The sequence below is a fragment of the Selaginella moellendorffii genome, unplaced genomic scaffold (assembly GCF_000143415.4).
Source record: "Selaginella moellendorffii unplaced genomic scaffold, v1.0 SELMOscaffold_101, whole genome shotgun sequence".
Lineage (NCBI taxonomy): Eukaryota > Viridiplantae > Streptophyta > Lycopodiopsida > Selaginellales > Selaginellaceae > Selaginella > Selaginella moellendorffii.
In genome coordinates, this window is record NW_003314362.1 from 481,529 (window position 1) to 506,544 (window position 25,016).

Here is a 25,016-nt window from a genome sequence, read left to right on the forward strand (position 1 = left end):
GTTTGATTGCGTCTCAGAGCGCCATGGAACTCGATGATAATGGCGCTCGCGCAGCAGGGGCAAATTGTGGCAGCGAAATCGAGCTTGGGCAAAAACGCCGGCCAAGGATCTGGTTCTGGTGTCCTGGACGAATCTACTGCCCAGAATGACAGGACGTTCCATGGGTTCCCCTTCCAGCAGTGAATAGCAGAGGGGGGATTTGGCCACCTCCAAAGAAATGTTTGATTTCATGCCGGATGAAGACGGTATTGATTCGGCCAGTAGCTGCTCTCCAGGATCCGCGCGTGGATCCTCTGGCCTCGCAGCCACGTGGACAATCAGATGGATTCCAAATCCTTTTCAATAAGAGGTGCTGAAATAATATTTTGTTATCACCCAGTGTTCATGGCTTTGTGGTTATAGCATGCACGCTGTAATGTTCTATTGTGAAGGGTTGCTGGGTTCGATTCCCATCCGCCTCGACTTTCAATTAAGAATAATACGGTGTTAGGGTCGCCCCCTAACATGAACACTATTTTATTATTTTATTATTCTACTATTTTATTATTAAATTAACTGTGTTGTTGAGTACCATTTTATTATTTGCCTTTTTATTATTTTACTATTTTATTATTAAATTAACTGTGTTGAGTTTCTAGGTGTTAAGTACCATTTTATTATTTTCCTTTTTTTAACACTATACAATTTACTTGTGAGAGTGACTCTCCTCAAAATCTCACCTAAGATTAACTGTCGACATTATTACAGACTTAAACAAACAGATCATTAAAAAGTATTAACTTAGGTGCATCTCCACTGTAGTCATGCAATCAAATTTTGTGGAAGGGAAGATATATATTTGATTTGCTCCAGTAGCACACAAACAGCACAAACATGCCATTGAGCTTACCAATTCGATCATATACACCAAATTCTCATCAGTTGTCACTTCAGCATAATCTATCAATCACACACAATGTTGTGCCATTGAATTCTCGATGACCCTGCCAGCATATGCAAGCCTTCCTCACCAATTGAACAAGAAAGACGCTAGACAACAAGCTAGAAATAGTGAATGAGAATGAACTTTTAAACGCAGTTTATATTAGTGGTAACTACAAACAAATAAAAGGTTAAGAGCGATACATCACAGCCGTTGGATTAAAGGATATCTTAGAATATACCATCCAAACCGTTAGATTTTAGTGCGGCTACGGTTTCGCAAGGTGAGAGAGACTCGGGTATTCGTCTTCCTCTGTGCAGCGGAAAGCTGCCATCTCTCGATGTTTGGGTGGCTTGAATCCCTCGGAGCTCTCCATCCGGTTGCACCCAGACAAAGGCGACGTTTTCCATCCCCTCTCTCTCAACTACACAACGGGCCTGTCGTGCCGGACTTGGGACGAGCTGGTCCAGGAGCTCAGCTGCATCTATTCTGACGCAATTGCTTCGCTCCCTGACACATCCCTTCCGGACGCCAAGACGCGGCAAAATGCGGCGATCATCCAAAGGCATCCAGCCGCCCAAGGACGAAAGGGAGCCGACTTGGATGTCGAAGGTGTCCGAGATTTGCAGAGGTAGGATCGACGTGGACTTGCTTTTGTGCCACAAAATCATGCTCGCCTTTCACTACCATCTGGACATGAACGATTCAATCAAGATTGCCAGGACCTGATCACGCAAGAAGAAGAAGAGCTCTACATTGATCGTCACCTCCCTCGAGCTCAAGCTGACGAGATTGTGTGCGAGATCTCTCAAGTTTTGCCACAGTCGTACCGGTGGCTGGGTCTGGAGGAGATGGACAGCAAAGAGGAGGTTTTCCGCGTGATCAACTGGGACGTGGAGGTGAGGAGCTCCAATCTCAGCCAGGCAAACAAGCTCTTGGATTGACGTGGTCGGTTGGCACTCACTCAGTACACTGTATGCCCAGTCCGGGCATCTTGAGATTTCCAGGAACAAGGAGTTCCGTGATCGTCTCCTGGAACGCGATGATCACCGTGTATGTGGCGGCATCCCGCATCCGAGAGTGAGAGTCTATGTTTGATTGCGACTCAGAGCGCCATGGAACTCGATTATAATGGTGGTCGCGCACCAGGGGCAAATGAAATCGACCTTGCGCAAAAACGCCGGCCAAGGATCTCATGTCCTGGACGAATCTACTGCCCAGAATGGCAGGACGTTCCGTGGGTTCCTGAATACCAGGAGGGGGGATTTGGCCACCGCCAAAGAGATCTTAGACATGGTGCATGGACGGCGATGACGACAGCCACCAAGGCGTCGTTGCCCTCACGAAGAACAGCTTCGGTCAAATCCCGGAGAAGAATCCAGTACCGTGGATTCTCGCATTTGCGAGAATGGGCATTTTGACAAGGCCGTTCACGAGATCCTGCGCAAGACCATTGTCTGCTGGATAACTCTCACGCAAGTTTCAACTTGAGCGCCGCCAGGAGCATGTTTGAGAGCATGAAGATGCGCACCTTAGTTTCCCGGACCAATCCCGGACCAAAACGGGCACTACGATCAAGCAGTGGAAGTCTTCCAGCTTATGAATCTCGGGGGTGTCAAGCCGGACGAGTTGATGTTCCAGAGCGTTTTAACATCGTGCAGCCATGCCGAGCTGGGAACACTTGGTCTTGATCAGCCAGTACTTTGGGATGGTGGCGAGGAGAGGGCACTCTATATTTCTGCATGATCGACGTCCTGGGTCGATCCAGGAGAACTTTGAGTGTGGAGGAGCTCGTCAAACTCGATGCCATTCCTTCCAGATGTCGTGATCTGGATGGGAGCTTGCCTCCTCCATGGCTGATTGTGCTGAGAGAGTCGCAGCAAAGATCTTTGAGAGCGCTGGAGCCCTGCTACACTAGCGGTCTCTCAAACATGTACTCTGTCGATTACACATTGGGAGGTGGGACAAGGTCTCGATGATCTGGAACCTGATGAGGTCGAGGCGAGTGAGAAAAGTTCCAGGGATCAGTAACATCGTTCGAGTTGGTAGCAAAGTTCACAGCTTCGTGGTCGCAGCAAAGACATCGTCGAGGAGTGTAGGGGAGAGAGCAAAAGGAGGAGCTGCTACACTACCACCAGCGTTGTGGCTTTTGGATTGATCAGCAAGGCACAAGGGATATACGTTGCAGTGAAAGCATTGCTTTCCCACAGTTCATCTTTCGCTCTAAATAATCTTGTGAAGGACAGCCACCTTTTGACCCCGAGTGAAATGTGACATCAGCCTTGGATTGCACATTGGAAGCGAGGGGCTAGGTAAGCGCTAAGGCAGCATCCAGGTATTGAAATCCAGTACCTTGTTTCTAGAGCAATCCGATCCGATCCTATGTTGTTGTCCTGGCCATGGGTGCAACGCGGATCCATTTGTATGGCCGATTCCGCTGCAGCAGCATGCTTTGTGGGTATTGGAGCCCTGATCAAAATGCTTATATGTAATGTTGGCACTGTAAGAGGAAGACACTGTGGAGGAAGGGCTTGCCAGATCATTTGGATCCCTCGTCTTTCCACAATCTGGAAAAAGAATAGGTAGGCTGTTTTGTTTTCTGGCTTGAGTTTTTACTGAACATGTTCTACTGCTCAGGAAGCATGCCGAGCAGGCCTCCACAAAAGTCTTCGAAGGGCAATGCGCCACCGCTGTCTAAGCATGTGTGCTGTTCTAAGGTTTGACCCATGCAGGTTCTCTGTGTTTGTCGATTTAGAGCTTAATCCAGGATCGAAGGTACAGAACGGTGCTCAAGGTCACGCCTTGCCTGTTTGGACCAATTTAGGATCTCAAGCCAAGAGGATGAAACGTTCAACAGCCGACTAGATGGAATGAAGCAAACGTTAGTGATGATGATGATGCACTTGCTGAGGACGTTTTGTTCAGATTCCTCGAAGGCCTTCCAGGCCCGTTTTTGTGTTGACTGAAGTACTGGATGTCTATGTTGACGACGAATTCACCAAGTACAGTATTATTCAAATTTTTTCATCTCAAACTGTATTGCAGTGTGGCATCTCGAAGCTGGAATCGCAGAATATCTACTGCCGCTCTGAAAGTTTGGCTCTCCCAAGGTCAAGACATCAAAATGTAAGCGTCTACTGAAAATTCTGATTGATCTAGAGACTCACCGCTCCCTTTCCTTTCCAGTGACACTGAAGCAAGCTCTGCAAAACTATCAAGACATTCAGGAGCTTTGGCATTTCTACCAGGAGGTAAGCTGGATCCTCTTTTTATGACGTAATCTTTCATTTATAGTGTCAGTGAGCAGCAGAAGCGAGTAGGATTTCAACGCTTGTAATTGAGCGACAGTCTAGATATCAATTCAATTGACAATCCATAGCCAAGAACCCTAAAGAGCGTGTACATCACCGAGTTTAATTAATATTTCTCATTCATTGTGAAATATTATCCAGGATTTCTCTAGTGTATATACAGCTAGATGATGATATATAAGTGAGAGTACTCCTCTTTCTCCTATGCACTATGTTCTTTTTCCATAAATGCTGGAGCTCCAACTGCCACTGCAAGGAGCTGATATCCTTCTTCTACACAACATCCAGAGGAGTGAAGAGATCTACATCGGGCAGGTGTGCAAACACGAATCATGGGAACATATATCTAGTTCAAGAAACAGAGAACTGCTTGCCTTGAGGAAAACTTCACATGCATGGAGCTACAGCATATCCACATCTCCCACGTGATGAAGGCGATAATCATGAAGGACCTTGAGCGAGACAATGAGTAGGCTGGGCCAGTGAGTGCAACACCAACAAGGACGCTGACAACACAGCACTGATAATCCAAACTGCATTTATACATCCATCAGTTTCATGCTTCAAGATGGGCACCATAGATAGATTTCGGCTAATGCCGACCTTTTATTTTAGAAATTTTTCACAAGCAGCATAAAGTTTACCTGGGCTGGACTTAAACACATGATAGAGCACCACATTTCTATCTCTTTGCATAGTCACAAATGCATAGCATGGTCCATCACAGAACTTATCTAGTGACCATATAACAGCCTGACTTGGGGTTTCTTTGACAACCATGTTCCCATTAAGTTCGACTGTGAGATAGCAATCGACTCCTCTCCCACACACCCCATTCGTCCAAACTTGCCTTCGGCCGGCCTCATTCAAAGACAAGCTACAATCATCCTGGAGCATGAATGTGTAGATCAAATTCGGGGACTGAAGCTCAAAATCTCGACGAAGACCATTGTAGAAGATGTTGTCCAGCGTTGTCAATTTCGCTTGGCAATCACCTCGATTGCTTTCTTCGTTTGGCTGTGAAGTGTTTCCATCTGTTGATTTGGTGCTATGCGATATTGGACTCCAAACATCTCGGAGACTGCAAGCATGCTGCTGGCTAGAAAAACTTGCATTTGACCTCTTGTATACATTACTAAGGATCGGATGATCGCTTTGATAACAAGGCCTCTCACGCTGATGGTGTTACCTGGATTGACATGGCAGAAATCCAGATTCGGGTCTGTATGATAAGCCAAGATGACGATGTCGATCACAACGTTATTTGTCACAGTGATTTGATCAACATAAGCGCGTCCACTTTCATAGTAAGTATCATCACCGAACATAATCAGATTATCAATCACTGCATCTAGAATCATATTGACATCGGCTGGTGTTATAGCATTGTGCTGGTCAGAGAATTCCCAGCACATGGCTTGAACAACACTAAAATAGAAAAAAAAGTGCTGAAATGAACTTCATCTTCACAAAGGAGAATGATTAATCAAAAGTCGAAAAAGATAAGTTACTTAATAAGGTTAAAATGCAATAGTCACTGCTTTGACTTTTAAGAGACAATGCCAATAAAACAAAAGAAATAAGTGCTAACAAACTTCAACCACTAGCTTCTAGCTGCTTTTGTTTGAAGCCTTTCCATTGCTTGTGGTCATATGTTTTAAAGTAGCAACCTTGTTCCTTCCTTTACATATACTGTGAGATGAGCAATAATGTACTTCACGCTTGCACCATCTACCAAGTGTAGTTGTAGTTATTCAGTGGATCTTGAGCCACAATGTCTGGCTTTATGCAATCAACCCACAGCCCTGTTTCTTTGGAATTTTATACCTTTTTTTTATATATATGATTAAATATATTTATGAAAGAAAACAAATTTAAAATAAAGTACCTTAAATAACCTTATGCCAGCTGCCCTAAGAAACCATTTGGTGGTCACAGCAATTCCTTCCTTTCATCCATTAGTTTGTGAATAAAAACAATAATAAGAAATATTAGAGATGCATTATCAATGTTAAATTTAAAAGAAAGATGTTTTCATCACTTGGGATATAATAAATATTAGTTTATAAATAATGCTTGTTTTTCTTAGTGAATCCAATTGATCAATAATTATAATTATTTATAAACACAAGATTAGATGAGAATAAATAATAGTATTTTAGGGTTTAAGTTTAAAATTATAAATAAATATTCAAGAAATTTTAAATATTTTCTAGGTATATTCACTACCGCCAAAAATGAAGTGTAATTAACATTTGTTCATATGGAGAGCTTGGACAATAATGCATTTCTATGCGAGTCATTCCAATAGCTAGAGATCAAACTCGAGCAACACTATTGGATTAGAGATATTCCCTATGTATAACTCTGTCTGAAAGAACTAGTGTTTTGCATTTTAACTTATGAATTGAGCAAAATGGCAATTTAATTGCAATGCAAAATAAGTGAGTGTAGTGTATGTAGTTTTCACCCTTTATCCTATGGTGATTTACCATAGGCTAACTACAAAGTGGAACCTAGACCCTTTATATGCCATATGTCACATATCATATATCCAAAGACATTGGAGTGAAATCTGAATTTCAGAGCCATTGAATGAAAAGATGGAGCCAAACTCCTAAGTAAAGAGCAAAGGAGCAAAAAAACTAGAATATAAAATAACTTTTGAGTGTATAGGTAAAAGAGCGAAGGGATATGAGTACAGAGCAATTTAGAATATTTTTAGAGCATCCAACATCCCAATGCCAGAATTAATATGTAAAACGGAGCCAAATAAAGTCTGGCACTATTTCACTATATTAGTGGCATAATGCGAGGATATGGGTACTTTATCAACTAACATGGTGTAAAACTTGAGCTTAGACCCAAGCCACATATAAAATAAAGACAGGCATATAAGCAAAAACTATACTATGCCTTAGGTTGGTTGGCTATGCCTGACCTACTTGTTATCCCTACTATCCCACTAAAATAGTTTTAGAGCATCCAACATCCCAATGCCAGGACTAACATACAAAATAGAGCTAAATGGAATTTGGCACTATTTTAGTATATCAATGGCCTAATATAAGGATATAGGTACTCCACTAACTAACATGGTATAGAACTTGGGTTTAGACCCAAGTTGCACATAAAATAAAGACAGGCACACAAGTGAAAGCTATATTATGCCTTAGGTTGGTTTGCCTGACCTACTTATTATCCCTACTATCCCACAACCCCCCCACCCCCTCCCCCCGCCCCCCACTTTCAATAAATAGTAATTAAAATTGAACAAGACTAACACATAGGGTGTGATAGCGAAGGTGCTTAATAGACATGATAAGTTATCATTTGGCGATATTAAGGGATTAGTCTCAATACACAAGGGTTCTTGTCAAGCCATTGCAATATAAAGCAAAAGAAAACTAAAGCTAAGCTAAGTATGTTTAACAAGAAATGCATAAAAGTTATTCATTTGGCTAAGTACAGATGCTAAGCCTAGTTTACTAACACTTGAACAAGAGGGGCTGAAAAAAGAACTAACAATACCAACCTTTCACTGTCATGGTAGTAAAGAAAGAATATCCGAAAGGACTAGTCCGTAAGTAACTTTCAATACATATAATCTTATTCGTAACACTTTCCCCCCCTTAGGGAAGATCAACATTTTCACCGATGCACACTATAGTCTAGACCACTGCCAAGGAAATAACTTTAGAAAAATTTCACAGTGATGACACTATATGAGAAATGCACCAACTTATGATTTAGGGTAACTTTGCTGTCTAACACAAATGCACTACAAAATTAGACACCTTATGGTCATCACCAACAAGGAAATGATCAATGGAGTTAGCCACCCTTGTTACTCTAGTATCACTTAGCTTACAAAAGAGTGATATATCCCTACCCACATGTGACATAAAGAGAGAAGCTAAAAGCCTTAACCTTTATAAGCAAAGAAACTAAACCAGTCAGTAAAGTTTAGATAGAGTATTGTAAATAAGCAATTAGAGTTGTTTACATGGTCACACCCTTTTAATGATATAAGGAACATCGACAGAGAGGCAGGTGATAGTAGTTACCCCATGATTAGAGATTTCACAATGCACACAAAGTGCTGAAGCCAATTTACTTTCAAATGGAAAAATCAAGAGATGGATAATATCAAAGTCATAGATAATGATATCTTAAGGACTTATGTATCAGTGAATAAATCTTACATTAAAAGTTTTTAAAGTAATTTATCATCCGATAAATCAGTATTAGAGTATAAAAACCACCAAGATCATCATCACTATCAAACAAAATTCAATACTTAGTATATCATTAACAAAACTCAATAATAAAACTTAATTACCAAAGATTGTAGATAATATGCTAAACAACTTACATAAGATAACTCAAAGAACAGAAAGTATCATCGATTGGTAAGTAAAATGCTCGTGAATATATCATCCAAAGAAAATAATATCCAATCTATTAAAACTAACTATAACAATAATCAATAAAACAAAATGAATGTGGCAAAACCAACAAATACTCATTTATGCCAATTATCACATTAGCCAATTTAAATAAATCCTGGTCAACAATACGAAGGAACTTAAATTACTTAAACAAGTGTTAGCAACATCCTACAAATATCTTAAACTCAAAAAGCCAAACCAAACCAAACCATAAAGAATATGTGATAATATGAAAAGCCAAAAGCCACCAAAAAGAATAATTAACTATCATAAAAGATCATCAATCATCTTATTAATGAAGAGATGTATAATCATCATCAAAGAAAGAATCCACCATTTTAAAGAAAGACAAATCATTCTAGATCAATAATAATCAAGCAAAACCTTTGACAAAAATAATCAACTATCTTAAATAATAATTAATTATCACTAATGATTATTAGACTTCAATATCACCAATTTGGACTGAACTTTTGCCAGATATCTGGCTATAATAAAGAAATATATTGGCAAGGTCACAGGTTCGAATCCACAGCCAAAGACACCATCAAATTTTCCATATGGTTTCGACGGAATCGACAACGCTTGGTGCGCCCCTCCTTTGGATCTTGCAAGCTACTGTGCCTGGACAAGCATGATCAGAGAGAGCTCTTCTGCCTGCAGTCATCTCGAGATGATGAGAAAAGCCAAGAGCTACTTGTCGTCCTTAGCCCAAGACTACAGCATCTCCACGATCATGGAACACTTAAGATGCTTGGTGGATTTCCTGGGGAGATCTGGGAAGCTAGATGAGGCCAGTGTCGAGCCAAATTTCAGCGCTGGAGAATGAAAGAGTGGGGAAAAGTCCGATGCTAGTGTAGCTCTTCTCAATCCCTGTCGAATACACTTGAAGGAATGTCCTAGCTGCAACCGAGTGCCTCAATTGGTAGCCGAATGAGGCTCGAATGTGCTCTTGGCACAAGTGATCCAGGCCAGGCCAGGCCACAGCGACGACTAGCGCGTGGATCTCCCACCGGATCGGCATTGATAGCTGCCAAGAGAAATAATTGGATGCTCGCCATCGAGAAAAAGAGTAACATGGGCAAATGACGCGATCGCAATCTTCCAAGAGAAAGAACCTCGATCTTTCATCTTCTGGAAGATTTCCATACATTCCATACACTTTCTATACATTTCCATGACCAGATTAGCAAGGAACCTCGAGGCCGCTGGAGACGATTTTCCTCGTGGATGCGCCTTCCCCCTCCCAGATCTGTGCTCACCGCATTCTCGCCCAGGCGCCCACCGCTGGAGATCGCTCCTCCTTCCTGCAAATCTTCGCTGGATGGCACCTCCTCGTCAAGGCTCAAGAACGATGCCATGGAAAACCACCGCCATTGCCATTATACGCTACTGCTGCACATTTTCGATCCAGGGGGCTCTTTACCCGGGCGGTCTGCTGCTGCCGGGCGTGCTCTACGAGTTGAGCAGCATGGTCTTTCTTCTCAGTCTCAGACATCTTCAAACTAGGCTCACAAGCACAAGCACTGCTTTTCCGCGGTATGTATGGTTCTTCTCGTGCTCATTTTGCTTATACTCTTGTCCAGTCCAGATCACTTCATTCCTCATCTTCGCCACCCTTTGGCCTCGAGCATTTTCCAAGATAAAATGGAGGCCTGTAGTGAGTGACCACAACGCAACTTGTGATGAGATGAGTTGGTGACCTGGTATACTTTTTTGTGTTATGCCATCTGCTCTTTGGAAACTTTTGAGAAAGCTTGCTCTGAGCTAATTGAGTTTGAGCTTGGTCAAGGCTCTCACAGGTTTATTGGATCTCTGGTGCAACCCTGGAGTTTTGTTTGCGGGTGAGTAAGCTTTCACGGTTTCAGAGCAATATATTATATTATTGCCAAGAAAAGGCATCAAAACTTGGAGCTCCAGAGTCTCACGCCCCGAGGATTTGAAAGGATCCAAACCTATGGACCTCCAGCTTGGACAACCAAGTGAGAATAGATTCCCGGGACCATGGTGCCTGGATCAAATCAAACTCGAGCTCAGACAAGCCATCTTCCAGAACAATATCTTAAACGGATGTTGCTGGTTCTTGTTGCAGCATGCTTATACTTTGTTTCTCAAAAATAGCTTCTGCATCAACTGCTTGCTCAGATTGAGATGCAGAGTCCATCCAACCCGTTTTGTTTGCCATGGCCTCGCCACAGCATGGAGAAAGTGAGAGTTTCATTCCATCGAGAAGAGAATGGTTTCTTTCTTGAGCTTGACAGCAGCAACGCGCTGCGCGCCATGCGCCACAAAACGAAAATCTCTTGCGCCGCTGTTTACATTATGGTATCCGTTAAGAAGCAATTAGTGTACACTTTGGACGGGAACCTGATGGCCGGGTACCTGGCTAGAATAAAAAAATATATTGGCAAGGTCACAGGTTCGATTCCACAGCCAGAGAGCCAATCAAATTTTTTTGTATGAACGAGGGATTTCTCTGCTCCGCAAAGTCGCTCTCGGCAGCGTTGCTGGAGCTCTCTAGGCGCGACGCCACGAATGATCCACGCCGCCGCGCCGGGTTCAGGCTCTTGGATCGCGCGATATTCCCTTTCGCTGGCAAATGCGAGCAGCAAGAACAGGGCATTCGATCGATGCGGCGTCAATCTTGTTCGATTAGGAGTTCCGTGATGGTCTCCTGGAACGCGATGGTCACCGCGTATGTGGCGGCATCCCGCATCCGAGAGTGAGAGTGTATGTTTGATTGCGTCTCAGAGCGCCATGGAACTCGATGATAATGGCGCTCGCGCAGCAGGGGCAAATTGTGGCAGCGAAATCGAGCTTGGGCAAAAACGCCGGCCAAGGATCTGGTTCTGGTGTCCTGGACGAATCTACTGCCCAGAATGACAGGACGTTCCATGGGTTCCCCTTCCAGCAGTGAATAGCAGAGGGGGGATTTGGCCACCTCCAAAGAAATGTTTGATTTCATGCCGGATGAAGACGGTATTGATTCGGCCAGTAGCTGCTCTCCAGGATCCGCGCGTGGATCCTCTGGCCTCGCAGCCACGTGGACAATCAGATGGATTCCAAATCCTTTTCAATAAGAGGTGCTGAAATAATATTTTGTTATCACCCAGTGTTCATGGCTTTGTGGTTATAGCATGCACGCTGTAATGTTCTATTGTGAAGGGTTGCTGGGTTCGATTCCCATCCGCCTCGACTTTCAATTAAGAATAATACGGTGTTAGGGTCGCCCCCTAACATGAACACTATTTTATTATTTTATTATTCTACTATTTTATTATTAAATTAACTGTGTTGTTGAGTACCATTTTATTATTTGCCTTTTTATTATTTTACTATTTTATTATTAAATTAACTGTGTTGAGTTTCTAGGTGTTAAGTACCATTTTATTATTTTCCTTTTTTTAACACTATACAATTTACTTGTGAGAGTGACTCTCCTCAAAATCTCACCTAAGATTAACTGTCGACATTATTACAGACTTAAACAAACAGATCATTAAAAAGTATTAACTTAGGTGCATCTCCACTGTAGTCATGCAATCAAATTTTGTGGAAGGGAAGATATATATTTGATTTGCTCCAGTAGCACACAAACAGCACAAACATGCCATTGAGCTTACCAATTCGATCATATACACCAAATTCTCATCAGTTGTCACTTCAGCATAATCTATCAATCACACACAATGTTGTGCCATTGAATTCTCGATGACCCTGCCAGCATATGCAAGCCTTCCTCACCAATTGAACAAGAAAGACGCTAGACAACAAGCTAGAAATAGTGAATGAGAATGAACTTTTAAACGCAGTTTATATTAGTGGTAACTACAAACAAATAAAAGGTTAAGAGCGATACATCACAGCCGTTGGATTAAAGGATATCTTAGAATATACCATCCAAACCGTTAGATTTTAGTGCGGCTACGGTTTCGCAAGGTGAGAGAGACTCGGGTATTCGTCTTCCTCTGTGCAGCGGAAAGCTGCCATCTCTCGATGTTTGGGTGGCTTGAATCCCTCGGAGCTCTCCATCCGGTTGCACCCAGACAAAGGCGACGTTTTCCATCCCCTCTCTCTCAACTACACAACGGGCCTGTCGTGCCGGACTTGGGACGAGCTGGTCCAGGAGCTCAGCTGCATCTATTCTGACGCAATTGCTTCGCTCCCTGACACATCCCTTCCGGACGCCAAGACGCAGCAAAATGCGGCGATCATCCAAAGGCATCCAGCCGCCCAAGGACGAAAGGGAGCCGGCTTGGATGTCAAAAACCGAAAACTGAAAGATTCCAAGGATTCAAATGAAGAAACCTCGATACCCAAAGAGCCTCACCATGGATTTTAGACGATTCCTGGTGCCGGATAGCCACACAGAAAAAAAATTCAAAAAATGGATGGATTTAACAGCAAATGAAATCGATCAAGATGTGGACGTTAGATCTTGCTTCACCTGATATATAGAAGCGACTATGTTCAGGAAGTGAAATCTCCCATTACCAAGACAAAATATGTAGATCCTATTTTAAAAGCTTCTAAGTGATTACTGTATTGATGCTATTCGTGATGGATAAAGTAGTATCCTAAGAATTACGACGACTTCCATCATTAGGACCATCCAAGGCGTCGTTTCCCTCACGAAGAACAGCTTCGGTTAAATCCCGGAGAAGAATCCAGTACCGTGGATCCTCGCATTTGCGAGAATGGGCATTTTGACAAGGCCGTTCACGAGATCCTGCGCAAAACCATTGTCTGCTGGATAGGTCTCACGCAAGTTTCAACTTGAGCGCCGCCAGGAGCATGTTTGAGAGCATGAAGATGCGCACCTTGGTTTCCTGGACCACCAACGCTCAAAACGCTTGAAGGACAAAATCAGGAGTCAGAACCATACTCAGGTGCTTCAATCCCTTTCGAAAGCTTCCACAGTCAGACCGTTTGCTTCTAACCTCCAAACCATTCAAACGCCATTTCAGCAGCATTCACTCTCTGCGTTATCTCTTTGGCTTCTTCCAATCCACTCTCGTAGTCTGTCACGCGTTTCCTCCAAGAAGACACAAGAGCATCGTACTCGTGCTTTTCCCACGCAGGCAGATAGCGAGTGAACGTTGTCCGCTTGGCTTTTCTGACATTGAACTCGTCTGGTGATGAAGCAGCAACAAGGGTTTTATTTCCAACCATCCGCCCCAAGTCCACTCACTGATCAATGAGATGGTATCTACTTTGCTGTCCAGCACAATCTCCTGAGGGAAGTCTTCTCTATTCACCACCCTGAGATTGAAATCAAAACAGTCGCTCTGGACTTGTAGATCATGACTGGAAGTACCAGACAAATGCAGATTTACCAACCCCCGAATTTCCATTCAAATGGCAGCACAACATCCACATGAACGGCACCAGGATCTTCCTGATCTCTTTGTACAACCCTTACTACTCCTTTCTTCCAAAAGTATGAAGTTAAGAATTTAATTTTGAATTATGTTAGAGTTGGGACTATAGGTTAGTAGTTGGATTTAAAAACTACTGAAAAGGCCTTTCAAGTGTTCAAGAGTAGCTCTTACTCTTGAAAGGGTGGCTCAAGTGGGATGGTGTTCTATTTAAGTACTATAAGATTTATTAGTCTTCACTCCTTTCTAAAGGGTTTATACCTATGGAGAAGATACATATATTTAATCATTATTTGATCATTAGGTAATGTTTCTCTATTTAGAAAGTGTTTTGTTATATGAAGGGAATTTAAAAACCTAAAGCTTTGGTGTACTTAACTACATGTTTAGGAGGAATGTAGCCAAACATTAAATCCATTCTATATTAGAAAGGGGGATTAAAAGAAAGAGTTTAGAAATCCATGAAACAAATAGATAACACTTTCTTAATTGTGCAGTGAATAAAATCAAATAAAAGTTGGCATAATAGAAGTGGACCTTAAGAAAAGAATTTAATCATAGCCAAATCAAAGTTGGTCGGATAAATAAAGTAAGCTGACAAATTAACAAAAGAAAGATTTATGGCTTATAGACAATGTTTAACATGACCTACTGTATCATACTATATAATCAAGATATATATATAGATCTGATTGAAAATTTCATGTTGGGAAGTCCAAATTAGAAAATATTATAGGGTGGCTGCTAAAGGATTTCAAACCTGAATCGAAATATAATCCACCATCTGGTTCAATGAGTAATATTTAACAACAGTCTGATAAACCGCTTCTAGCCATTAGTCTGAAGCTATATCTGCCTTAGGTGAGAGATTAATCCAGGAGCCACTTTTTTCCTGTCTCCTCTTGCCACTCTCACAATATCACACTGTAAGATTATTATGGTATACTTTTCTAATCAAACAGCTGAAAATTTATACATACACCAAGCCTATGCCATTCACATGAGTGAGATGGCCATGCCATATAGTTTAGAGGAATAAATATGGGAATGTTTTCCATTCCATATTCATTCTTAACTATATAAGAGTTAATTTTTTTTTACCATAACTTGCCTTAATACCGCGAGCCACCCATTATCTATTGTTGTAGGTATGACTTACTCTTACCATCCACAACACATCACCAGGTCCAAAATGGTCCAAATCTCCAATTTACTTTAAAGAGATTTCTCTACCCGTAAGAAAGGTCAATTAGTTGACAAAACGGACCAGCTGTACTGGAAAATTTCCTAAAGAATATTCATTTATCCTTTTTCAATCCCAAGAAGAATATCGAGAAGATTTTGGCCGAGGGATGGAGATATATATCCCATGAGCTGGGAGAATCGAATCGATAAGTTCTTGGAACCCTTGTTCTAGGGGCTGGATGGAATGGGGGGCAAATGGAGCTTGGCGACGGGCGCCTTGCGCTGGGAGTGATCCAGGGCGATCCAATGCCAGCGGCAGTGGATTTCTGCGTTGCCGAGGCTAGGGCAATCACGAAATGGATCGATCGATTCCAGTGCGAGCGCGATCCAGGTAATCTCTCCATTTTACGCAGCTGTAGAAGAAAACAAGGAAAAGAAAAAAGAGAGAGCTACAGGCCAGGCCAGACAAGACTGACAAGCGAAGAGGAAGATTAGATAGATAGAGATAGCAAAGGAAGGGATGCAAATCAATGCCATTTCACGCGCTCCGAGATGGAAGAGTAGGAACACAGTGCTCTACTGGAGTAGCAGTAGCAGTAGCAGTATCAGCGTCAGGCACAACAAGGGTCTGGAAAATCACAGGAATTCTTCTTTCTCCTTGTCCAGGTATGTTCTCGGGATAGAGAAAACTCTTGCTAGAGGCCGGGAGGGGCATTCCAAGGCAGGGATCCGAATTGAGCCATGGGAAGCTCGCGCTTCTCTCCTGCTGCTACATTTCGATTCGCAGCAGCAGTGGCAGCAGAGCTAGCAGCAAGCCCGCAAGGCAGTGGCACGAATCAGACTAGTAGCGAGAACACCAACAACACCAGCAGCGTTCCAGCTTCGTTCCGGCCGAGCATCGCAGTCATTGTGGGAGTTCTCACGACGATGTTCTCGCTCACTTTCCTGCTGCTCATCTACGCTAAGCACTGTAAGAGGAATCCGGGTGGAGTCTTTGGAGGTGGTGACGAGCTCCCAATGATTTTGCCGCAAGGTCACCAGCAGCAGCAGCTCCTTTTCGGCCGGACCGACACTGGCATCGACTCGGCAGTGGTGGAAGGGCTTCCGACCTTCTCCTTTTCGTCGCTCAAGGGGAACAAAGACGGCCTCGAGTGCGCTGTGTGTCTCTGCAAGTATGAGGAGCGCGAGATACTTCGGCTCCTTCCCAAGTGCAAGCACGCCTTTCATGTCGACTGCGTCGATACTTGGCTTGGATCTCACTCGACGTGCCCGCTGTGTAGAAGCCATGTTTCTGCCGAGGATCTCCTGGTGGTCGATGAGATGATGCTGCTCATGCTCTCCTCCAGGAGGAGATCACTAGATCAAGTTCCTCAGCAGCAGCCTTCGAGAAGTTCTTTGGATATCGACATGGGATCGGCTCACGGTACCGGCTTCCAGATCTACATCCAGAGAGAGGACAACGACGAGCCGGCCTATTCCTTGAATGCGGTGGCGGAAGAGTCCGAATCCTCTGGTTTTGTTGCGGCGAGCTCTACTCCTCGAGAACCGGCTAGATCAGATCATGGCTGTCTGCGGAGAGTGGGTCACAGGATCATTGTCTCAGACGTGTTGCTACAAAGGAGATGGAGTGATTTGGTTCCGTCGGACGTGCTTTTCCTCGGCAGCTCACAGGCACTCTTTTGTCCGAGCATAGAGCACACGAGTTTTGCTCACTCCAAGCAGCCTTCCTCGCTACTCAAGAGAGCTTTGTCGCTTGGAAGAAACGTAGACACGATGGGCAGTACTCGCTCGTCCGTGGTGTGCTCCCAGCGGTGTATGTCCGAGATGACAGGACTGGACAGGCTACACAACAGCTCGACTTTGTTCTCCAAGAAGGACATCCTTGCTTCGAGTACCCGGCATCAAGTTGACGAGCACGAGGAGGCTAGCCGAGTGATGTGGAGGTCCATTGCCAGAAGGACTCTCAACTGGCTGATGAGAAGGGAGAGCAGTAGCAGCAGGATCATCAACTCAAGCACGACTTCTTTTCCGTGGCTCGGAGGAGGGCCTTACAAGCATTCAGTGACAACAGGAGCAGCAGTATAGCAGCGTCAGCAGCGGGGATTTAAGTGATGGACAGTGGCGAGTCACGCAAGGCACAGGAAAATTCCCAGGAGCACGTAGAATAAGAAGAAGGCAACAAGAGAGATGAGCTCAGCAGGCAGTGGAGTGGGAGAAAGTGTTTTGCTACACGTTGATGTTGAAAGAGCGAAGGCACAAATGGTTGGCACCTCCCCTCGATGGAGAAGGTTTCGTCAACGAGCAAGATCCAACTTGTTCTACGCGAGATGACAACTTAACGTATGAATGAGGCGAGCTTGGCTTCACGGGTGGAACAGGAAGAACGGGAAAGGTGGTCTTCATTCCCAGGCAGCCACAGTTCCAGCTCCAGTTAAAGACGGCTTCGATCACACTTGGTTTGAGGATTGGAAGAAGCAGAGGCTGGAAGATGCATTGCAGAGGCTGGACGAGTTTGAGAGTCTTCATAGCAACGTATACGCCTTGCTCTTGCGGAAGTGTGGTGCGGCCAAGGATTTGCATGCTGGGAGGCATGTCCATCTTCGCATCCAGGAGAGGAATCCATCCGCGGACGAGACGTTTCTGGCGAACTTGGTTGTGGAGATGTATGGGAAGTGTGCCCGTGTTACGGACGCTCTCATGGTCTTTGACGGGATCTCGGCAAAGAACGTCTTCTCGTGGACGATGATGATGGCAGCGTATTCCCAGAACGGGCATTACCGAGAAGCTCTGGAGCTTTTCACGAGGATGCAGTGGGAAGGGACGAGACCGGACAAAGTCGTGTTCGTGATTGCTCTTGACGCATGCGCAGCTTCTGGAGAGCTGGATCATGGACGACAGATTCACTCTTCGGTGGTGGGCAGCGGATTGACGAGCAACATCATTATCTCCAACTCGCTCGTCAACATGTATGGGAAATGCCAGGACGTGCCTTGTGCCGAGAAAGTTTTCGATGGGATGCTGCTGCGAGACGTGGTGTCGTGGACCGCAATGCTGGCTGTCTACGCTCAAAACGGGTGCTGGAGCCAAGCTCTCGAGTGTTTGTCGAGAATGGACGCCGAGGGAGTAAAGCCCAACCAAGTAACTTTCGTCACCATTGTGGACGTTTGTGCCAAGTTGAGGCTGCTGGACCTGGGAAGAAAAATCCACCACCGCATCATCAACGAAGGACTCGAGCCGGATGGAATTCTCGGAAATGCTTTGGTTCACATGTACGGGAGCTGTGGGAGCTTTGACGACATGAAGAGCGTGTTTAGCAGGATGGGACAGAGCAGTGTTCTTCTTTGGACGACCATGATCGCCGGCTGTTCTCAAAACGGGCAGTACGAGGAAGGATTGTTGGTCTTTCGGAAGATGGACCTCGAAGGTGTCAAGGCCAACGAGGTGACTTACATGAGCATGGTAGAAGTTTGCCGGAACTTGGATGCTGTCAAGGAAGGGGAGATGATCGATGCCCGGATTTTGGAGAGTCCTTTCTGCTCCAGCACGCTGCTGGCGACGTCGCTCATCAGTCTGTATGGCCAGTGTGGAATTCTCGATCGAGCAAAAGGCCTGCTCGAGCACATGTACCAGCGAGACGTGGTTGCCTGGAACGCAATGGTGACGGCTTGTGCTCAAAACGGGGATAACTGGGAAGCGATTCATTTGCTGCGAAGGATGGACATGGAAGGCTTCGGTGCCAATAAGGTGACTTATCTCAGCGTCCTCGAGGCCTGTGCGAACTTGGAGGCTCTCTCACAGGGACGAGAAATCCACGCCAGAGTACTTCTGTGCGGGCTCTTGCAACGGGAGGTTGCGGTCGGGAACAGTGTGATAACCATGTATGGAAAGTGTGGACAAACAGAGGCCGCGATGAGCGTCTTCGAGGCCATGCCTCGGAAAGACGACGTCTCCTGGAACGCTGTTATCAACGCAAGCGTAGGCAACTCAAAGTTCCAGGACGCTCTGGAACTTTTCCACGGCATGGAGCTAGAAGGCTTGAGGAGCAACGAGTTTACGCTGCTCAGCCTCTTGGAAGCTTGCGGCGGCCTGGAAGACTTAAAGCTGGCGAGACAAATTCACGCGCGAGCTGCTGCTGGAGGCTTCGGTGGTAACAGCACTGCCGTTGGGAACAGCGTTGTCAACATGTACGCTCGCTGTGGAAGCTTGCTCGACGCGAAGAAGGCCTTCGATTCTCTGGAGGAAAAAGGCCTCGTGGCGTGGAGCATAATACTGGCGGCCTACGCTCAAAGCAAAGATGGACCCGGCAGGAGAGCCTTTAAGTTCTTTCAAGAGATGGAGGCCGAAGGAATCAAGCCGGGAGAGGTGACTTTCGTGAGTGCTCTCGACGCCTGCGCGGCCATGGCGACTCTGGAGCACGGAAGATCCATGCACAGGCGAGCAGCAGCCAGTGGCTTCGTGGAGACGAGTCTCGTTCTCGGCAACACCATCATCAACATGTATGGAAAGTGCGGCAGCCCGAGCGACGCAAAGCTGGTCTTCGATCAAATGCCGGAGAAGTGCCTCATCTCGTGGAACTCGCTCATCGTCGCCTACGCTCACAACGGTCACGCGCTGGAAGCTCTTTCCTCGCTCCAGGAGATGCTACTCCAAGGCTTCGATCCCGACAGTGGCACCTCTGTCAGCATTCTCTACGGGCTCAGCCACGCCGGTTTGCTCGAGCGAGGAGTGGAGCACTTCCGGTCGAGCATCCAGGACCACGGCTTGGAGCCGAGCTCCGGCCAACTTAAGTGCCTCGTCGACTTGCTGGCTCGCAAAGGCTTTCTCGACGCGGCGGAGGAGCTCATCCTCGCCTCGCCGGCGTGCCAGGCCGATACCATCGCCTGGATGACGCTCCTGGCGGCGTGCAAGAGCTATGGCGATCCGCAGCGCGGGATCCGGTGTGCCGAGCGTGTTTTCGAGCTGGAGCCACAGCACTCGGGATCGTTCGTGGTGCTGGCCAACTTGTACGCATCGGTTGGAAGATGGAGCGATGCGTCCAGGATCCGGAAGATGATGGAGCGGATGAGCGTGAAGAAGGAGCCCGGGTGTAGCTGGATCGAGCTCAGCGGCAGCGTCCACGAGTTCATCAGTGGCGAATCCAAGCATCCAAAGATCAGGGAGATTTGCGAGGATCTGGAGAAGCTCACGCTCCGGATGAGGGAGGCGGGGTATGTTCCCGACACGACAAACGTTGTTCACGACGTGGAGGAGGGCGACAAGGAGGAGATACTGTCCCGGCACAGCGAGAGGCTGGCCATTGTGTTTGGTCTCATGTCCACCCGGCCGGGAGAAACAATCCGGGTGGTGAAGAACTTGCGGGTCTGCTCCGACTGTCACGCTGCGACTAAGATCATCTCCAGTGTCGTTGGACGAGAGATTGTGGTGAGAGACAGCAGCCGCTTCCACCATTTCAAGCACGGGCAATGCTCGTGTGGAGATTTCTGGTGACACGAAAGCCAGCGTATCTGTAAAAATCACGTCATGCTACTTTAGCAAGAACTACATTTAGTTCCAGTGGCAGAGGGAGTAGTTAACATGTTACTTTAGCAAGAACTGCATTTATATTCAAGTCAACGTCGTGGACTAAAGAAGTTGACTAACAGCTTGTATCAGCCTTGTAGGTGAGAAAACTTCATGTAATCAGCGAAAGAGATGTCTCGATAAAGAGGTGGGCGATCTTCGCCGAGGAGCTGTTTTGTGGGGGACATGATGGCAGGAAACTCGGGTCCATGAAACAGCACCACATAGAGCCGGTCCTTCTTTGTGTTAACGATAACTTCTGTGATCAACACTCTTGTAGATTCCATTGCTAAAGCTCTGTTTGACGAAAAAGTTCTCAAAAGCTTTACCTGAACAACATCTCCTTGATCATGAGAGCTCCCAGAAGAATCGTCGAGACGGGCAGCCACTTACCATCCTTGCAGATATGCAGGCTAGGACGTCCGCGTCTTCGATCACGACAGTGATGATGGTTGCGTCCGAGTGAGAGCTCAGGCCGAGAACTTCGTCCGGCTGGGGACAAGGCGGATAGTAGTTCACTCGCATCAGTGACGCATACTGCCCGCCCAGCTTCTGGATGTAATCCTCCGGCAGGCCGAGGCTTGCAGAGATTGCTGCTACCAGACTGATGATGACAAGCTTTATCTGCTTGCTGTGACCTCTCTGCAAGGAACTCGTCATTCGAGAGAAAAGAAAGAATACAAAGTTGAATCATTCATCTGCCTTACATCTACGCTTGAACGAGGCCATCGATCACTTACTCGAAGTAAGCGCGAAGCTCACGATCAAATTTGAAGCACTGCATCTGGAAAACCATTAGGTTCGTGGAGCTAGTTTGAGAAGCCGGCTTACCAGTATTACGTCCAGCCCTTCACCACCGTAGAGAGAAAAGTTCACTGTGGCGAGGAACGTCATTGGCTCGACCATTTTCCCGAAATCTATTCGTGCCGCTCGGACCAAGATTGCGGTGTAACTTCGTCCGGGACGGTGGAGGCTACGGCATTTCTTCTGTAGAAAAAACTTCGTTAAATTGACTGATTGATTGATAAAAAGTAGCAGCAGTGCTTGGAAAGCTAACCTTCACTCGGAGCTTTGAAACGCTAGTTTGTGGGAGGCTTTTCTTTACGAGATGCATGGCACCTTCAGCGTCCCAGAGCATCTCCCACTCTGCGTCTTCGTGGCTTTGACACCTTCTGTGGCTGCCTTGAGTCCGTCGTAGGCAAATATCACGAACACCTGTGAAGCAACAAAGTTAACATGTAATGGAGAAGAAGAAATGCTTTCATACCATGCATAGTTGAAATCTTGAGCCGGAAGGACACAAAGCCTACCCTTCGGGAGTGGCATGAACAGTCTAGCGTCATGACCCAAGAACACCATAGAAGAACACAGGTTTCTTTGCAAAAATAAAATACATGAGCAGACACTGTGGAAGAACAACGTACGTTACCCTTCCGGGTGATCAGTTCGTCCTAAGTCTGTATGAAAAGACCTTAGCAATTACCTGAGAAAAGCTTACTTGACGCATCCGCAGGGTCTGTTGTCTGGTCTAAACTATGCTATATGTCTTCAGAAAAGCACGGCCTGTGAAATAGAAAACACCAGAATAAAAAATCACATTGCTTACCCGAGTTTGCAACAAAGGTCCAAGAAGCATTTGTGTAGGGAGCCTGTGAACAAGAGAATTTGGACTGTAAGAACTCAAAGAGAAAACTGGCTTAAACGCGTACCATAGGAGCTTGCGAGTTCACAAACACGAAGTCCAAGATATCAATGCTGTGAACGCATCAGTTTCACCGGATTTCGTCAGGCTATCTGCGAAGAAGTCCATAGTTGCAAGCCAAAGAAAAAACAAACAGAGAAATTCCAATCCTCTACTGAAGGAGAATCTCCTCCACGAATGACGTCTTCGATCGCGATGTAATCGTCGGGCAAGCCGAGACTTGCAGAGGTTGCTGCGAATCTGCTCTCCTGTCACCTCTCTGCAAAGAATGATAAAAACTCGCCAATGGAGAGAAAAGAAAGAAAAGAATAGAAACGAACACAAAGTTGGAAAGTTCTGAAGGCCATGTCTCAACTTTTCTTGAACGGCCCTTCAGAGTCATATCGAGAATGTCCAGGACCGAATGAGAGGACGTGCCGTAGCGTCTGTATCCCATGAGAGCACCGGTGGTCTAAAATGGCAGAATGCCATCTGAAGACGCCGTGGTTGATTGCCTGAAAGTAGAAAATATGAGAGAGGAAAAATGTTTTTAAACAGCGAGCTCCTGGAAAAATCCCCAGTCTTTGCAAGCTTTTCCAGGCCGAGTTTCAACTTCTCTCCGAAAAACTCTACATACCAAGAACGGAAATGCTCTCGTCAGATTCATTCTGGACGGCCTTTTCAATCTCTTGCAAGAAACTAGCTGGGATTTCTTTCATCTCGGCAATCTGCTGCACTACTTCGCTGCTATAATATTTTGCTGCAGTAAAGTCTGTTATGTCATTCTGAAAGATCAATCAAGTTTATGTACCATGCACATTGTCTCTTCGAATATCGCAGCCACCCGAAATGCCAAGATTCTCAGGCAAGGTACCTGGAACAAACAAGACAATGCACTGGAACACGTTGCAACCGTTGACAACGAAAGAGAGATTGTTGATCCAGAAGTCATAATTCCAATTAAGATTTAGAACCTCAAGGGACGTCCATGTTCTTTAGGACCTCCATACATTGCCCTCGTGTAGCAGAAGAATAGGGGCGTGTCGAGGTTTTGCTAAGAAAGAAAACAATACCAAGGTCAGCTGTTACCATGAAGAATGTGTGTACCTTGGCAGTTTCTCGATCATGGCTTCTTGTGGTACTTTGCGGGGACGAAAGGCATCTTGGTGATAACTCCCGCGTTCTTCTTGTCTCGAACAGCCACCGAGATAGGCGTGCCTTCCTTGTGATTCCCAGTCGACACATACCCCATTGCAATGTTCTTCTTGAGGCAGGGACTAAAGCCACCGCTCGTCACCTCGCCAATCACCTCGTCACTTGCGTTGTAGATCGGGCAGTGAGCGCGAGCTGGAGCTCCTTCGGATATCATTCCCACTCTCTTCCTGGAAACGCCTTCCTTGAGCTGCTTGAGTATCACGTCGGCCCCTAGAAAGCCACCTTCGGCACGTCTTCTCTTTCCAATCGTCCAGGCGACTCCAGCTTCCACAACCGACGTGTTGTCGTCCATATCATGTCCATAAAGGCACAAGCCGGCTTCCAGTCTCAAGCTGTCCCTTGCTCCTAAACCCGTGAGAAGGATCTTCCCCTCAGACTTCTCCAGAAGTGCCTTGGCCAGCTCCAGAGCATGCTCCGACGGAACAGAGATCTCAAACCCATCCTCTCCAGTGTACCTACAAAGACAAGTGTTGCTCTTAGAAGAACAAGAAGAAGAGGAAAAGAAACTTACCCGGTTCTAGTGATGAAGCATTCGGCACCATTGACAGAGAGGATCCTGAAGTTTCCAAAGTAGACTTTGCTCAAATCCTCCTTCACCAGATGCTGGAGTGTAGACGCAGCCAGCGGGCCTTGCAAAGCGAGCAGAGAGCGCTCGTCGTGAACGTGGGAGCTCACGTCCTTGCCTTTGGACTTGTACGCTTCCAGGTGCTTGCCAATGTGAGCCAGATCCTTGTCTCGGCAACCCGCATTTACCACCAGGTAGACGTGACCATCCTTCACTTTGGTTATCACGGTGTCGTCGATGGTCCCTCCCTTCTCGTTGGTGAACGCCGAGAGACTACACGAGCCGTCTGACAGACCCGCGATATCACCCACGACCAGCGTCTCGAGGAAAGGAATCGCGTCCTTGCCTTTGAGGGTGAGGCCACACATATGAGACACGTCGAAAAGGCTACCATTCTGGCGACAATTGAGCGTCGAGTTGAGGATGGTGTCCTTGTACAGCAGCGGCATGCTCCATCCAGCAAAAGGCACCATCTTTGCCCCGTTCTCCACGTGAAAATCATACAGCACCGTCTTCTTTAGCGGAGGAGACTCACTGGCAAGAGGCGCTGCGCTTGCAAACCCACGACGAATCTGTCCTCCCGCATTGCTCACCAGTCGACCCAACTTCTCCGCTACTAGCTTCCTCATCCTCTTTCTCCTGCCTCCAAAAAATCCCTAGCCCGAGTTTCTAAACCTCTGTTCCTGCTACTAATAAACTAAAGTCGTCCCTGCTATAGCTTCCACCACTCAATCACGAGGTCCACATAT

The 25,016-nt window shown here is 45.9% G+C and overlaps 5 protein-coding genes and 1 long non-coding RNA gene across 11 annotated transcripts; 3 read left to right on the forward strand and 3 right to left on the reverse strand.

Moving 5' to 3' along the window:
* The first annotated feature begins 1,205 nt into the window (after positions 1-1,205).
* LOC112342208 lies at positions 1,206-4,305 on the forward strand. 6 transcript variants are annotated; one of them, XR_002990871.1, is made up of 5 exons: positions 1,206-3,504; positions 3,560-3,924; positions 3,968-4,048; positions 4,109-4,173; positions 4,217-4,305. It is a non-coding gene; the product is annotated as an uncharacterized LOC112342208 (long non-coding RNA). The 6 variants fall into 6 exon arrangements; XR_002990875.1 differs by having other exon boundaries at positions 3,560-3,639; positions 3,690-4,048; XR_002990872.1 differs by having other exon boundaries at positions 1,206-3,234; positions 3,286-3,504; positions 3,560-4,048.
* An 11,077-nt stretch (positions 4,306-15,382) lies between these two features.
* On the forward strand, positions 15,383-17,351 carry LOC112342204 (putative RING-H2 finger protein ATL12). Its single transcript, XM_024663646.1, has one exon. The coding sequence runs from the start codon at positions 15,989-15,991 to the stop codon at positions 17,330-17,332; it is 1,344 nt and encodes a 447-aa protein (XP_024519414.1). The 5' UTR covers positions 15,383-15,988; the 3' UTR covers positions 17,333-17,351.
* A 214-nt stretch (positions 17,352-17,565) lies between these two features.
* LOC9629011 (pentatricopeptide repeat-containing protein At3g24000, mitochondrial) lies at positions 17,566-20,860 on the forward strand. Its single transcript, XM_002989775.2, has one exon. The coding sequence runs from the start codon at positions 17,594-17,596 to the stop codon at positions 20,732-20,734; it is 3,141 nt and encodes a 1,046-aa protein (XP_002989821.2). The 5' UTR covers positions 17,566-17,593; the 3' UTR covers positions 20,735-20,860.
* A 35-nt stretch (positions 20,861-20,895) lies between these two features.
* Positions 20,896-21,331, reverse strand: LOC112342189 (probable 2-oxoglutarate-dependent dioxygenase At3g111800). The gene is made up of 2 exons (XM_024663619.1): positions 21,200-21,331; positions 20,896-21,135 (listed from the first exon to the last, which is right to left on the reverse strand). The coding sequence occupies exons 1-2, from the start codon at positions 21,329-21,331 to the stop codon at positions 20,896-20,898; spliced, it is 372 nt and encodes a 123-aa protein (XP_024519387.1).
* A 95-nt stretch (positions 21,332-21,426) lies between these two features.
* Positions 21,427-23,386, reverse strand: LOC112342190. Its single transcript, XM_024663620.1, has 7 exons — positions 23,299-23,386; positions 22,516-23,247; positions 22,074-22,455; positions 21,864-22,021; positions 21,638-21,793; positions 21,547-21,584; positions 21,427-21,448 (listed from the first exon to the last, which is right to left on the reverse strand). Exons 3-7 carry the CDS (start codon positions 22,147-22,149, stop codon positions 21,427-21,429), a joined length of 450 nt encoding a protein of 149 aa, XP_024519388.1. The 5' UTR covers positions 22,150-22,455; positions 22,516-23,247; positions 23,299-23,386.
* A 37-nt stretch (positions 23,387-23,423) lies between these two features.
* Positions 23,424-24,943, reverse strand: LOC9629012 (aminomethyltransferase, mitochondrial). Its single transcript, XM_002989830.2, has 3 exons — positions 24,214-24,943; positions 23,595-24,157; positions 23,424-23,541 (listed from the first exon to the last, which is right to left on the reverse strand). Exons 1-2 carry the CDS (start codon positions 24,894-24,896, stop codon positions 23,611-23,613), a joined length of 1,230 nt encoding a protein of 409 aa, XP_002989876.1. The 5' UTR covers positions 24,897-24,943; the 3' UTR covers positions 23,424-23,541; positions 23,595-23,610.
* Between the last annotated feature and the right edge of the window lie 73 nt (positions 24,944-25,016).